The sequence below is a fragment of the Ranitomeya variabilis genome, chromosome 2 (assembly GCF_051348905.1).
Source record: "Ranitomeya variabilis isolate aRanVar5 chromosome 2, aRanVar5.hap1, whole genome shotgun sequence".
Taxonomy (NCBI): domain Eukaryota; kingdom Metazoa; phylum Chordata; class Amphibia; order Anura; family Dendrobatidae; genus Ranitomeya; species Ranitomeya variabilis.
Window position 1 is genome coordinate 850,006,196 of NC_135233.1, and position 14,518 is coordinate 850,020,713.

At 44.3% G+C, this 14,518-nt stretch overlaps 1 protein-coding gene across 1 annotated transcript in view; it reads left to right on the forward strand.

Moving 5' to 3' along the window:
- The first annotated feature begins 4,967 nt into the window (after positions 1-4,967).
- Positions 4,968-14,518, forward strand: part of LOC143803970 (uncharacterized) — a 55,459-nt gene continuing 45,908 nt past the window's right edge. Inside the window, exons 1-2 of the mRNA XM_077281720.1 lie at positions 4,968-5,059; positions 11,880-12,014. Coding sequence (XP_077137835.1) covers positions 4,999-5,059; positions 11,880-12,014 — 196 coding nt within the window. The 5' untranslated portion in view covers positions 4,968-4,998. The remainder of the gene's footprint in view (positions 5,060-11,879; positions 12,015-14,518) is intronic.

Below are 14,518 nucleotides of genomic sequence, written 5' to 3' on the forward strand. Positions count from 1 at the left end.
TGCACAACAGAGCATGGAAGAGAAGGAGCACCATTTGACTTTTTCAACGCAAAATTGGCTGGAGGTGAGATGGGACGCCATGTCGCGTTTGGAGAGCGCCTGATGTGCCTAAACAGTGGAAGCCCCTCAAGTGAGCCCATTTTGCAAACTAGACCCCCCAAGGAACTTTTCTAGATGTGTGGTGAGCACTTTGAACCCCCAAGTGTTTCACTAAAGTTTATAACAGTGCCGTGAAAATAAAAAAATCATATTTTTTTCCACAAAAATGATCTTTTAGCTCCCAATTTTTTAATTTTACTAGAGTAATAGGAGAAAGTGGAACACAAAAGTTGCTGAGTACTTTGTCCTGAATACGCTGATACCTGATATGTGGGAGAAAACTATTGTTTGGGCACACGTCAGGGCTCGGAAGGGAAGTATCGACGTTTTGGAATGCAGACTTTGTTGGAGGTGTCTGCAGGCATTATGTCACATTTGCAGAGCTCCTGATGTGTCTAAACAGTAGAAACCCCCCACAAGTGACCCCATTTTGTAAACTAGACCTCTTAAGAAACTTATCTAGATGTGCCTAAACAGTGGCAATGCCCAACAAGTGCAACCTTTTTGGAACTAATCTACTGTTTACTGATATGTGAATTTTATAATGTAGTGGCATATGTGAGTTGTATAGTGTTTGTCATGTTGTCATACCGCAGTTGTGTAGTGTTCGTCAGGTTGTCATACGTCATATGGGTAAGTCAGAAATGAATTTAGTAGTGCATGGATTGTGGTATAGTCTGAAGCATTCTTTCATATACAGGCTAGGTTTGTCTGGGCAGGTGTTGCATTGATAAATGGTGTCCTTGCGTATTCCCCTTCTGTAACACACTTGGCACCTTTTTTGCGACTTACCTGTTTTTCTACTTTGAGGGACCTCCCCCAGGAAATGGGAAATATTGACCTGGTAAGATACGAGCACCTTCAGTTCTGGAAGTACTGGGGCCCGCTACTTCCTGATCTCCAAAGATTAAGGCCTTGATCACTACCTCCTGGAACTGAAGGCATGACGTAGCGGTCTGGCCTGCTCATCGTGAAAGCAGGAAAGCATTCAGCATTGCCATCTGTACGATGTGCACGGCCAGCTTCTTGTACCACACCTTGGCCTTTCTCAAAGCACTGTATGGCTGGAGGACTTGATTAGAGAGATCAATGCCGTCCATGTTTTTGTTGTACCCCAGTACACAGTCTGGTTTGCAGACCTGTGCAGAGGTACCTCTTACGGTGCTGAGGGTGCTGCCATCAGTATGTATGGTTGTCAAGAAAAGGACATCACTCTTGTCCTTGTACTTTACCATCAGCTGTGGTTGCTGCATTGTGCTCTGCTGTCACCCTTCTGAGCATTTTCCCAATTAGCGTTTTTGGGAGGCCTGATTTTTGCAGACTGTACTGCAGGCTGCAGTAACTTGCGCAGAGAGGGACTTGAAGAGTGGGATGCTGGTATAAAAGTTTTCACATAGAGGTGATAACCTTTATCCAGCAGTGGGTGCACAAATCCCACAAAATTTTCCCACTCACTCACAGGATGGTGGGGCATTCAGGAGGTTCAATCCGGGTGTCCTTCCCTTCATAAAATCTAAACCTGTGGATGTACACTGAGATACTCTCACACAGCTTATAGAGTGTATTTCCATGCCTGGCCCTCTTACTGGGCAGGTACTGATAGAATGTGAGCCTCCTCTTGAAATGAATTAGGGACTCATGCATGCAAATGTCCCTTTGGGGCAAGTATACTTCAGCAAACCTTTTGTTGAAGTTTTTGATGATTAGCCAAACTTTGAATAGATGGTCAAAGTGGGGGTCATCTTGGTGAGGACACTATGCATTATCGGTATAATGCAGGAATTTGTGGATAGCCTCAAAACGTGTCCGGGACATGACCATTTGGAACACTGGAATGTTATATAAAACATCAACACTCCAATATTGCCGAAGTTCTGGCTTCTTCAGGATCCCCATGTGAAGGACCAGACCCCAAATCTGCATCTTTTCAACTGCACCACTAAGCCCACATGAAATATCAGTGGCACAAAAAAAACAATTCTACTATAAGTAAACACAAGGAGAGGAGCTGGTATATAGTGCCAGTATGAACAAATTTTTTTTATTAAGTAATAAAAAATAAAAATCCAAAGTAACACAAAAACAACAATAAATGCAAGGTAACTGCTTAGAAGCAGGGACAGCCACAAATAGTTATGCGTACTACGTGTAACATCCACTTTTGCCTACATGTATACATCACTGCCCATAAGTCTATAAGCTACATAGTGTAGGGGGAAAAAACCACCTAGTAATAGTACAAAATAGCAGTGTGACAGAGCCAAAATAAATAAGTAAACAGTGGCACTTACATGGAAAAGTCGTCAGAAGTATGTGGCGTCCCCGCCGCCCCAACGCACGTTTCGCTTCTTCGTCAGGAGACGCCTCCTGACGAAGAAGCGAAACGTGCGTTGGGGCGGCGGGGACGCCACATACTGCTGACGACTTTTCCATGTAAGTGCCACTGTTTACTTATTTATTTTGGCTCTGTCACACTGCTATTTTGTACTATTACTAGGTGGTTTTTTCCCCCTACACTATGTAGCTTATAGACTTATGGGCAGTGATGTATACATGTAGGCAAAAGTGGATGTTACACGTAGTACGCATAACTATTTGTGGCTGTCCCTGCTTCTAAGCAGTTACCTTGCATTTATTGTTGTTTTTGTGTTACTTTGGATTTTTATTTTTTATTACTTAATAAAATTTTAATTTTTTTGTGCATACTGGCACTATATACCAGCTCCTCTCCTTGTGTTTATCTTTTCTACTGCGTCTACAGGAGACCAGATAGAAAATGATGATTCGGGATTTTGTGCCAAAAATTGATAAGCGTACAAATTAGTTTGGCCCAACAATGAGGTTAACAAAATCCTCAGAGAAAAATACTTTGAAAAACCTAATTCTGTGAGGCCGGTGCTGTCAAACTTGATTTCTGACTGTGCCACAGAATCAGGAATCAGTGGCCCATAATTTTCGGGGGGGGGGGGGGTGAGGTCCATACGGGGGGCAGTAATGGGGGTCGCTGGTTCATCTTCTGGAATGGGAGGTGCTGCCTCACCTTCTGTCCTGGAACGCCTGCGTGGAGGTTCAGCACTGCCTGAGGAGGAAGAGGAGGAGGACGAGGAGTAGAATGAGTCTGAAATATAAAGAAAGGTGGTTTCCACTCCCTCGCTATCAGTTTCGGATGCAAGGAAAGTACAAGCTTCCTCCACTTAATAAACATTTTTTTTTATGTATGCGGTGATTGTGTCAGTATTGTATTTAGTTGTGTGTGTGAGAGAGTGCTTGGTGTAAACTTTTTTGTTTGAAAAGAAAAAGCTAAAAGAAAAAAAAGCAGCAATGGGGAGAAAAAAAGGTCATTGAAAGAAAAGTGTGTAATACAGCAGGCATGAGTTCTGATGAGTTAACTGCATCACTAATCAAAGCTCGGTGGCCGCTGGATGTGCACATGGAGGTGGCGAAAAAGAAAAGTGGGTAAAACAGCAGGCGCGAGCTCTGATGAGTGAACTGCGTCTCTAATTAAAGCTCGGCGGCTGCAGAATGTGTGCACGGAGGTAGCGAAAAAGAAAAGTGTGTACAACAGCAGGCACAAGCTTTGATGAGTGAACTGTGTCACTAATCAAAGCTCGGCAGCTGCTGGATGTGCGCACGGAGGTGGCGCAAAGGGGGGTGAAAAAGAAAAGTGGAAAACAGCAGCACGAGCTCTGATGAGTGAACTGCGTCACTAATCAAAGCTTGGCGGCTGCTGGATGTGCGCACAGAGGTGGCGCAAAGGGGTAGTGGGGGTAAAAAGAGGGGGAAGGTAGGAAGAATGGGAAGGGGGAAGAGGGGAATTGGGGTAGATGATGAGAGAATGGGGAGGGATCAGGGATCAAAGCACTTACACTTGTCTCCTTTCCTCTGTCCTGTCTTGTTTCTTCTCTGTTCTTTGTTCTTCAGCAGTGAGGGATTGTGGTGTCACAGGCTTCTGTGAAACCACAAGGCCCAGCACAGCGCAGATCTGGCAGTGTGACCGCTCTGCACAAATACTCAGTTACTGTGAGGACGTGCAGTGCAGTCACAGTCAGCTCCAATCCTAGGCAGGTAACAGCCAGGGCTCAGCACAGTCCCACTGTGGCTGTGTCCTGTGATTGGGTGATCGATGTAGTCGTCGATCGCACCAGAGTGGGTCCAGGCCAGGCTGGGACATCAGTGTTTCAGGCAATCTGATAGTTCAGAATTGAACAGCCAATCACAGGGATTGTAGTTGTGGAAGAGCGGCAACACCTCCCAGGATAACGACTCCATCTACCCAGAGGTAAGATGGTGCCGGAAATTTAATGCGATCACTGCAACTTCGGTCGCAGTGTCGCATTAAAATAAATGATGCAATAATCCGTCCCTGGTCAAATAGGCCCAGGGCACAGGGACGGATTATTATGTGCGATGTCAGAAAGGGGTTAAAGAAATTCTTTCATCAGAGCTTGAGTTTCTTTATTATGTTGGAAGATTGTTAAAACTGTTATTTTAATAGTACAAAATATCTGGACACCAAAAAATTGTCACAACCAAATCTAAGAAACTGAAAGCTAAAAAATATGGCACAGACATTTCTTGAAACCTTGTGGAGCCACTAATCATAGGAGTACTAGACATGCATTTGCTTTGCAATAAAGGACACAGTTATCCTGTCTTTTATGTATTTTTTTACTTATAAACCAAATATTCTATAATAATGGGTGGAGGCTTACTCTATTATTATTTGTGAAAGCTTTTTCCTCGGCATTTTATCCCCTGTACAATAAGGTTGTTAGATGATACCTGTTTCAAATTCCACACTATGACGTGTAATATTTCCCAAAAGGCATTGAATTATTCTTCATTTCTCATTTTAAGAAGGAATCGTTCCCACCCTTGCTTAGTTGCCTTTCCTCGACCATGAAGTTATCACTCATCTTAATCTTTGCCTTTACCAGTACTGGGAAGAGTGACTTTACAGGTAAGAAGGGGAGAATTGTATAGGGTATTAGTGGAGCAGGGCAGGGGCCAGGATGTGATTAATCTGCAAAATTATTGTACACTGAAGAGACAGATGTAGATATGAAAATATTTTGAACAAGAGATAAATAACTTCGTATAAAGTGCCTTACTTTCTCTATACTCAGATTACACTATCTCTATACACTATGATTATACAGATACAATTAGTTTTGACTATCCATTTTATCAAATGATGTATACGAAGCAAGGAAAAAAAATTCAATTGTTTTTTGGGTTTTTTATTTACAGCATTCATGTTATTGTAAAAATGACCTGACCATATGATTTTCCAGGTTAGTATGATTACAGCAATACCAAGTATTCATAGATTTTTTTAATTTAAATGGTGAAAAAAAATTCAGAAATTTTGTAAAAATACTTTATGCATGTCGACACTTTTCAACTTTGGAGCTGCGCGAGGGCTTGTTTTTTGTGCTCTGAGTCTATGTTTTAATTGATATGATTTTGGGGCATACCATGTTTTTAGGACTATAAGTTGCACTTTTTTCCTCCCAAAATTTGTAGTTAAATGGGGGGTGCACCTTATAGTCTGGTTGCCCCTGGTGTGTGTCTGTGGATGGGGAGGTGGGTGAGCGGCAGCGGTGGGGCAGTGAGTAACAGGAGGCAGAAGCCAGCTGCTGCAGCTAACACCTGTGCCATCTGCTAAAGAGAAATGAATATTTACTGCTCCTCATGCCCATAGTCACGCCCACCTCTATGCACTGAAGCTGGTGATGAGAGATAGGACGGACTATGGGCATGGGGAGCAGTGAATATTAATTTCACTTTAATAGTGAGAATAGCCGCTGCTTCCAGCGGCTGGGAGATCACGTGTGCCCACTACTAAAGGGAATGAACATTCACTACTCTCCACTCCCATGGGCATGAAGACCAGTGAATATTCATTTCTCTTTAATAGCAGGCACAGTAGCCACAGCCGCCGGCATCCTGCAGCTGCCTGACAATCATGTGTGCCCGCTATTAAAGAGAATGCATATTCTCTGCTCCCCATGCCCATGGGAGTGGAGAGCAGTGAATATTTATTCCCTTTAGTAGCAGGCACATGTAATCTCCCAGCCGCAGGAAGCCTGCGGCTGCAGCTACTTTGCCTGCGGCTGCGGTTAGTTTGCCCGCTGTTAAAGTGAAATGAATATTCACTGCTCTACACTCCTATAGTCCCGAGTGTGGAGATCAGTGAGTATTCCGGCAGCTGTCCTCGGCTTGTAAGCAGCACATTATTGTCATTCGCTGCTTACAAGCTGAAATCAGCTGCAGGAATCAGAACAGAATGCTGCGATGTAGCGCAGAGAAGGTAAGTAGAATGGTTTATGTTTCTCTGATGGGGGCCATGCATACCATGATGGGGATGAGGGGGCCATGCATACCAGGATAGGGATAAGGGGAGCATGCATACCAGGATAGTGTTGAGGGGGGCATGCATAATATGATGGTCATGAGAGGGCCATGCATACCAGGATGCGGATGAGAGGGCCATGCATACCAGGAAGGGGATGAGGGGGTCATGCATACCAGGATGGGCATGAGAGGGCCATGCATACCAGGATGGGGTTGAGGGGACAATGAATACCAGGATGGGGATAATTGGGTCATGCATACCAGGATGGGCATGAGAGGGCCATGCATACCAGGATGGGGATGATGGGGCCATGCCTACCAGGATGCAGATGAGGGGTCCATGCATACCAGGATAGGGATGAGGGGGGCATGCATACCAGGATAGGCATGAGGAGGCCATGCATACCTGAATAGGAATCTGTTGGCCTAATGCATATTGATCTGTATGTATTGCAACAACTATTGTTTGGTTAATATGATGTGATTTATATATCTGCATGCATATTGTTCACATCTCAACAAAGTTAGAAAAAAAAAAAAAAGAAGTCCTCATTTACAGACAGGATGTAACTCCTCCTTCCCTGTGAGCACATTTTCTTGTGTGTGGAACTGAAACTGAAAGTAACAGCATATCTCTCTCTCAGAAACCAGATTGATCCTATTCTCATGTTGTATGCTGAATGTTCTTAGTTCTCAATAAATGAACATTCTCTGTTGCTCGTTGTGGACATCACGCTGATTAACCCGCTGCTAACAGAATCAGGGGACCATGTACACCGGGAGGTTGATGGAGGGGGAGAAGCATACCAGGGTGGGGATGAGGCAGCCATGCATACCAGGATAGGGATGAGGGGGCTATGTATACCAGGATAGGGATGAGGGGGCTATGTATACCAGGATAGGGATGTGGTGGCCATGCATACCAGGATAGGGATGATGGGGCTATTTTAATTTTGAATTACACCATTCATTTTACCATACAATGTACTGAAAAATGGTCAAAAATTCCAAGTGGGATGAAATTATTTTTCTTAAACAAATTCTGAAGTTTGTAAAAAAAAAATTAAATACAGTTAGTTTGTGTTGCCATTCTCTGAGAACAGTACATTTATTTTTGCCAAAGGAGCTAAGTGAGTGCTGGGGTAGATACATCATGGTAACACAATACCCAATACATGTGCACGTACTGGCGGCGGCTCCATTTAACTGCTGCTGTTAGAGGTTGATAGTGGGATCTAAATGGTTAAACAGCAGCAATTAGAGCAAGCTGTAGTAGTTGCAGTTAAAGACACATCTGTTGCGTGTGGAAGGGGCCCAGCTCCTGAACCCCAACTACACATGTGTATTATTCACTCTCTATATATGGCAATGTCATACATTATTATTGTTTGGCATGCTTTTTAGGCAGGTCACAATGCACTGGTGCTGAAAATATAATCCAATTATTGTTTGCTTCCTAGATTTGTCATAATGCATTCGAGATTCATACCTCACCCTCTATGCTGATGACACCCAATTATACACTTCTTCCCCTGACATCACCCCTACCCTAATTCAAAATACCAAGGATTGTCTGTCTGCTGTCTCTAACATCATGTCCTCCCTCTATCTGAATCTAAATCTCTCCAAAACGGAACTTCTTGTGTTTCCCCTTCTACTAACCTCACTCTACCCAACATCGAAATTACCCTGGAGGGTTCAACCATAACTCCCAAGCAGCATGCCTGCTGTCTTGGGGTCACATTCGATACCGAACTTTCCTTTACTCCCTATATCCGATCACTCACTCGCTCTTGTCACCTGCATCTTAAAAACATCTCCAGAATCCGACCTTTTCTCACCTTTGAAACTGCTAAGACTCTTACTGTCACTCTTATTCATTCTCGTCTGGACTACTGCAACTCTCTTCTGATCGGTCTCCCTCTTACCAAACTTTCTCCTCTCCAATCCATCTTGAATGCAGCAGCCAGGGTCATATTTCTGTCCAGCAGCTTCACCGATGCCTCCATCTTGCGCCAGTCATTTACACTGGCTACCCATTCGCTATAGGGTCCAGTATAAACTCATCTCTCTCACCCACAAAGCTCTCCACAGTTCTGCACTGCCTTATATCTCCTCTATCATCTCTGTCTATCGCCCTACACGTGCCCTCCGTTCTACAAACGACCTAAGACTAACATCCCCTGTAGTCCGAACCTCCGTCTCCAAGACTTCTCTCGTGCGGCGCCAGCTCTCTGGAATGCACTTCCCCAGACGATCAGACTGATACCTAGCCCCGACCTATTCAAGCACACTCTAAAAACCCATCTCGTCAAACAAGCCTACCACATCAACTACTCAGTAAACTAACTTTGTCCTGTTCCCTCCTTCCAAATATGATTCTGAATCTGCACCCTACTATTCATCTGTCTCCACACCCTCCATGCACATGATAACTGCACTTGATACTTGACTATTGCACTTAAACACACGGGCTGATGACCGGATCATGCAGCTTTATATGAAAATCCCTATTAATTATAATTGCCAGACCTGAAATAACAAGCACTTTTCACCTATTGTGTCCCCCCATTTCCTTATAGATTGTAAGCTTGCGAGCAGGGACCTCACTCCTAATGTCACTGTTTAAATTGTCTTAACTTGTATTGAATTTATTGTCTGTACATGTCCACGCTTAATTGTAAAGTGCTGCGGAATATGTTGGCGCTATATCAATAAAAATTATTATTATTATTACTATTGCTCTATTTCTATATACTAATACTCTTTTTGTGACGGATTATATCATCTTGGTCCTCCCATACAGCTAGATTGGTGCTGTACGGATGTGCGTCCAGCGTCCTGTCAGTCCTCCGGCCCTTGTATCTATAGGTGCCCCCATGATGTCGGCTCACATGGCTCCCCTGTAGCCTAGTGCCGCAGGTCGCATGACATGAGTGCCAGTGGACTTCCTGGCTTACACAGAGGTGGATCCGTCACTATACATCCGGTCTCACCCTATTGGCTGCAGCTACTTTTTTATGCCATATGATTCCAGTCTGACACCACCCCCTGACGAAGGTTTACACTGACACATGTGGACCCCAGCATAGATGTACTGGGATCAAGTATTTTTTTTTTTCACGTCCAGGTTTTAACACTTATGCGAAAAAGTGGTGTTTTGAATCATTTTGTGGTCTTTGTGTCCATTTTTATCATTAGTGTGTCATCAGTGATTTTCATAGATAGATAAAGAAATAAAGCTTAAATAATAAAAATAAATTACAAAGCTTATTCTATTATTTGTAATGTTACATACTGACAGCACACGGATGGCAAACATATGCCATCCATGAGCCATACATGTTTTTCGTGAGAGGCCTGGATGTCTTCCTGGAGCGTAACAATATTGCATCTTACAGTGATTAGGATCTTTAGAAGGACGTAGATCTGGGGATTTATTCTGACGGAATATAGGCTGAATTGGATGGACAAATGTCTTTTTTCGGTCTTGCTAACTATGTTACTATGTTACACTTGAATTGGCCATTTTCATCCATGCTGCTGGAAAAAACAAACATATGAATAGCACAATAGATTATAATGGGTACGAAAAAAAAAATTTATACAACATGTACGTGCAACACTGTTGTCTGAATGAGGCCCTACTAGAAGTGTTAACAATCTGCAAGGTAAAGAACTATATAATGAATAAATAATCACTTTTTTCAACAAAGAAAAGCAAATATAAAGACAATTTGAACCTTACATTCTCAAAGATAAAGGAAAGTATAGAGCTAAGTATTAAAGGGAATCTGTCAGCAGGATCAATCCCCCTAAGCCGTATAGATGGGCACATAGGTCATAGGAAGCTGAGTTAAATGACACCTTGATATCTGCAATGTGATGTCTTATTTCAGAGAAATCTGTGTTTTTTTTATATGTACATGAGCTGCTCACCGCTATGGGCTGGACACTGATCTGCATGAGAATCTGCCTCCAGAGATTATTATAAATAAAAGGAGGCATTACCAGTGTGATGTGTAATGGTTACCGGTGTTACCAGTGTGATGTGTAATGGCCGCTCTTTGCTCTCCTGATCTCACTGCAGAGCTGTGTGCGATTGTAACTGACACATCTGCAGGTTCCTCTTAGCCTCCATCTCACAGGCACAGTGAAACAAAACACGTGAGCACTGCTATTATGGTGCACAGGTAGGTTCCCAAACCAGATGCATATAATTATAAAGAACCTGGCACTCAACTTGGATTAAAGGTTTTTTATTCTGTAGTACGGTCAAAACGTTTCGGCCTGGTATGGCCTTCGTCAGTAACGTACAGCAGATTAACTGTGCCCGGGCAGCACTTTTGACAGCGGTGGACACCGCGCATAGACCCGCACTCCATCAGCATGCTGACGTGCTTTCTACTTGCCAGTAAAGGCACTACCCAGATAATCATAGGACCATCACATCCACTGAGTGGACGCTCAGTTAATCTGCTGTACGTTACTGATGAAGGCCATACCAGGCCGAAACGTTTTGACCGTACTACAGAATAAAAAACCTTTAATCCATCTCACAGGCAGACATGGGTGCAATAATGTTACAATACAGCAGAGCTGTGAGAGATCCAGAAAGTGTGTTTGTAAGAAGACAGATTTCAGTTCTCCTGTTCTGTGTTGGTTACATGTCTCTCACGCTTGGAATGCCTCCTTTCATTTGTATTAAGCACTGGAGGCAGATTCTCAGGGAGAGCAGTACTCCTACTGAGAGATCCTTTAAAGGGAACCTATCACCCCCAAAATCGAGGGTGAGCTAAGCCCACCAGCATCATGGGCTTATCTACAGCATTCTCGAATGCTGTAGATAAGCCCCGATGTAAGATAAGAAAAAGAGGTTACATTATACTCACCCAGGGGCGTTTCCGGTCCAGGTCCGGTCCGATGGGCATCGCGGTCCGGCGCCTCCTATCTTCATCAGATGACGTCCTCTTCCGGTCTTCATGCTGCGGCTCCGGCGCAGGTGTACTTTGTCTGCCCTGTTGAGGGCAGAGCAAAGTACTGCAGTGCGCAGGCGCTGGGCCTCTCTGACGTTTCCCGGCGCCTGCGCACTGCAGTACTTTTCTCTGCCCTTAACAGGGCAGATAAAGTACACCTGCGCCGGAGACGCAGAGTGAAGACAAGAGGATGTCATCCTATGAAGATGGGAGGCCCCGGACCGCAATGCCCACCTTATTGGACCGCCCACCCAGGTGAGTATAATCTAACCTCTTTTTCTCATCTTTCAGGTTACATTGGGGGCTTATCTACAGCATTACAGAATGCTGTAGATAAGCCCCTGATGCCGGTGGGCTTAGCTCACCCTCGATTTTGGGGGTGAAAGGTTCCCTTTAATTGACTATTAACAAATAGCGAATTATGTGACATTTCTGTTTTCTGTATAGGACGCTGCACTTCAATCCCAGTGATGTGCTGTAAAGGAGTGAACAGTGCCTGCAGGAGAGTAGACTGCTACTGCGATGAGTATTGTTCTGCAAACAAAGACTGCTGTCCAGATTTTGGAAATGCATGTAGTGAAGGTAACAGAGCTTGCATTAACAATCTTTGCTCACATTTCACAAACAATTCAGTCTTTTTCTCTTCACAGTGTTACTGTATGGGTTAATTCTTTTTTTTCAACTCAACTTGTAAAATCCATGTTGTAATGATTGTCTTATTTTGTTATTAAGAGGAGCTTTTATGAGTCCAGCTAGAGTGAGAGAGCGCATGAGTCCAAGTGCAGCTTGTACTGAACAGTGTGAGAATTCAGCAGTAGCAGAGAGGAGGTGCTATCAATCTAAGTGGGCAGAGTTTGTGCTTAAACGTTCACAAAGAAAGCTTAATATATACAGCCATTCAGACAGACTATATATTTAGTATGTTATATTAGCATCGTATATTTAGACTGTAGTAAATATACAGCCATTCTGAAATGGATTGCAGTAGTTTTGACTCTGGGGCCACAGTTCAGCTACATGCAGATATTGCATCACCTTCATTCACAAATTTTCCTATGCTTCTAAATAATAATAACATTGGTAGTCTGTTGGATGAATGATGAGATGCAGCACGGTGGCTCAGTAGTTAGCACTGTTGCTTTGCCTCGTTCAGGACCTGGGCTCAAATCCTACCAAGGACAACATCTGCAAGGAGTCTGTATGATCTCCCCGTGTTTGCATGGGTTTCCTCAGTGGGTACCAGGCACAATAGTCTCTTAGGTCATTCTCAGTAGTGACGCCAACCTAAAGTAATGTATACTCTCCTCTAACAGAGGTACTATTCTTCCCTTGTCGGAGCTGCTATTCTTGGTGGATGATGTGATATTGTTGTGTAATTTGACCACTGCATTCAATCAGCGGCTACTGATTGACTGCAGCTGATCAATATTACATCCGTGCGGACATCCGCTCTGCTGAAATAGTAAAAGTTGCAGCTGCAGTGATCATGTAACACAACAATATTACATTACCTACTTTGAACAGCCCACATTGATGGAAAAGCGCCACTGCAGGAGGCGAATATACAGTACATTGTTTTTATTCTCTATGAGGCACTGAATTGATAAAGCATGGGTTTGTCCAGTAGTCAAAAACCACTTTAACTAAGGAAAAATGTAGGATACATTTTTTAATGTCTATTAAAATAAGACTTAGACAACATTTTCTAGCAGTCATTAAAAACATTTTCAGTATATTATAATTATGTATATGTAATAAATAAATATATGTATATGTACTCACACACACACACACACACACACGTAGTGTATATACATGTGCCTATGTGTATACAATATACTTAGAAGTTATTTATCTTCAATAACTTTACTATAGTATGTAGCACTACCTCTATTAAACCACTGGATGTCACAATGGGTTGATAAATGTGAGAAAAAATTTCCTTAGATATACACATCTCATATTTGACATAATATTTTGCATAATATTAAGCAGTTTGTCTTGACCATTCATTAAAACTTTTGATTGGAAACTCCAAACCAAAACTTGTTAAATGGGTATTCCCATCTTGTACATTTAAAATGTATAAGATATGTGGGTCTCACCTGTTGGACCCCAATGTGCATAATCCAGGAATGGTGAGGTGGCTGCATATACACGGCACATACTGTACATGTTGTATATTTATTATGTGTATACACTGTACAAATAAATAAACACTTTTTTATAAGTTATGTTGTTGAATATTATGAATATCTAATATATAATTGCCTAGAATACTACTTCCTGCAATTTGTGCCAACTTCCGTGGCTTTGTCCGGAGCTAATGTCCGGAGCTAATGTCCGGAGATAAGTGACGTCACCAGTGTCCTACACCCAGGCAGAGCACAGGGGCCCCAGGCAGCATATGGGGCCCCAGGCAGAGCACAATGGCCCCAGGCAGAGCACAGGGGCCCCAGGCAGCATATGGGGCCCCAGGCAGAGCACAGTGGTCCCAGGCAGAGCACAGGGGCCCCAGGCAGCATATGGGGCCCCAGGCAGAGCACAGTGGCCCCAGGCAGAGCACAGGGGCCCCAGGCAGCATATGGGGCCCCAGGCAGAGCACAGGGGCCCCAGGCAGCATATGGGGCCCCAGGCAGAGCACAGTGGCCCCAGGCAGAGCACAGGGGCCCCAGGCAGAACATGGGGCCCCAGGCAGAGCACAGAAGCCCCAGACAGAGCACAGGGGCCCCAGGCAGCATATGGGGCCCCAGGCAGAGCACAGGGGACCCAGGCAGAGCACAGGGGCCCCAGGCAGCATATGGGGCCCCAGGCAGAGCACAGGGGCCCCAGGCAGCATATGGGGCCCCAGGCAGAGCACAGTGGTCGCAGGCAGAGCACAGGGGCCCCAGGCAGCCTATGGGGCCCCAGGCAGAGCACAGTGGCCCCAGGCAGAGCACAGGGGCCCCAGGCAGCATATAGGGCCCCAGGCAGAGCACAGGGGCCCCAGGCAGCATATGGGGCCCCAGGCAGAGCACAGTGGCCCCAGGCAGAGCACAGGGGCCCCAGGCAGAACATGGGGCCCCAGGCAGAGCACAGGGGCCCCA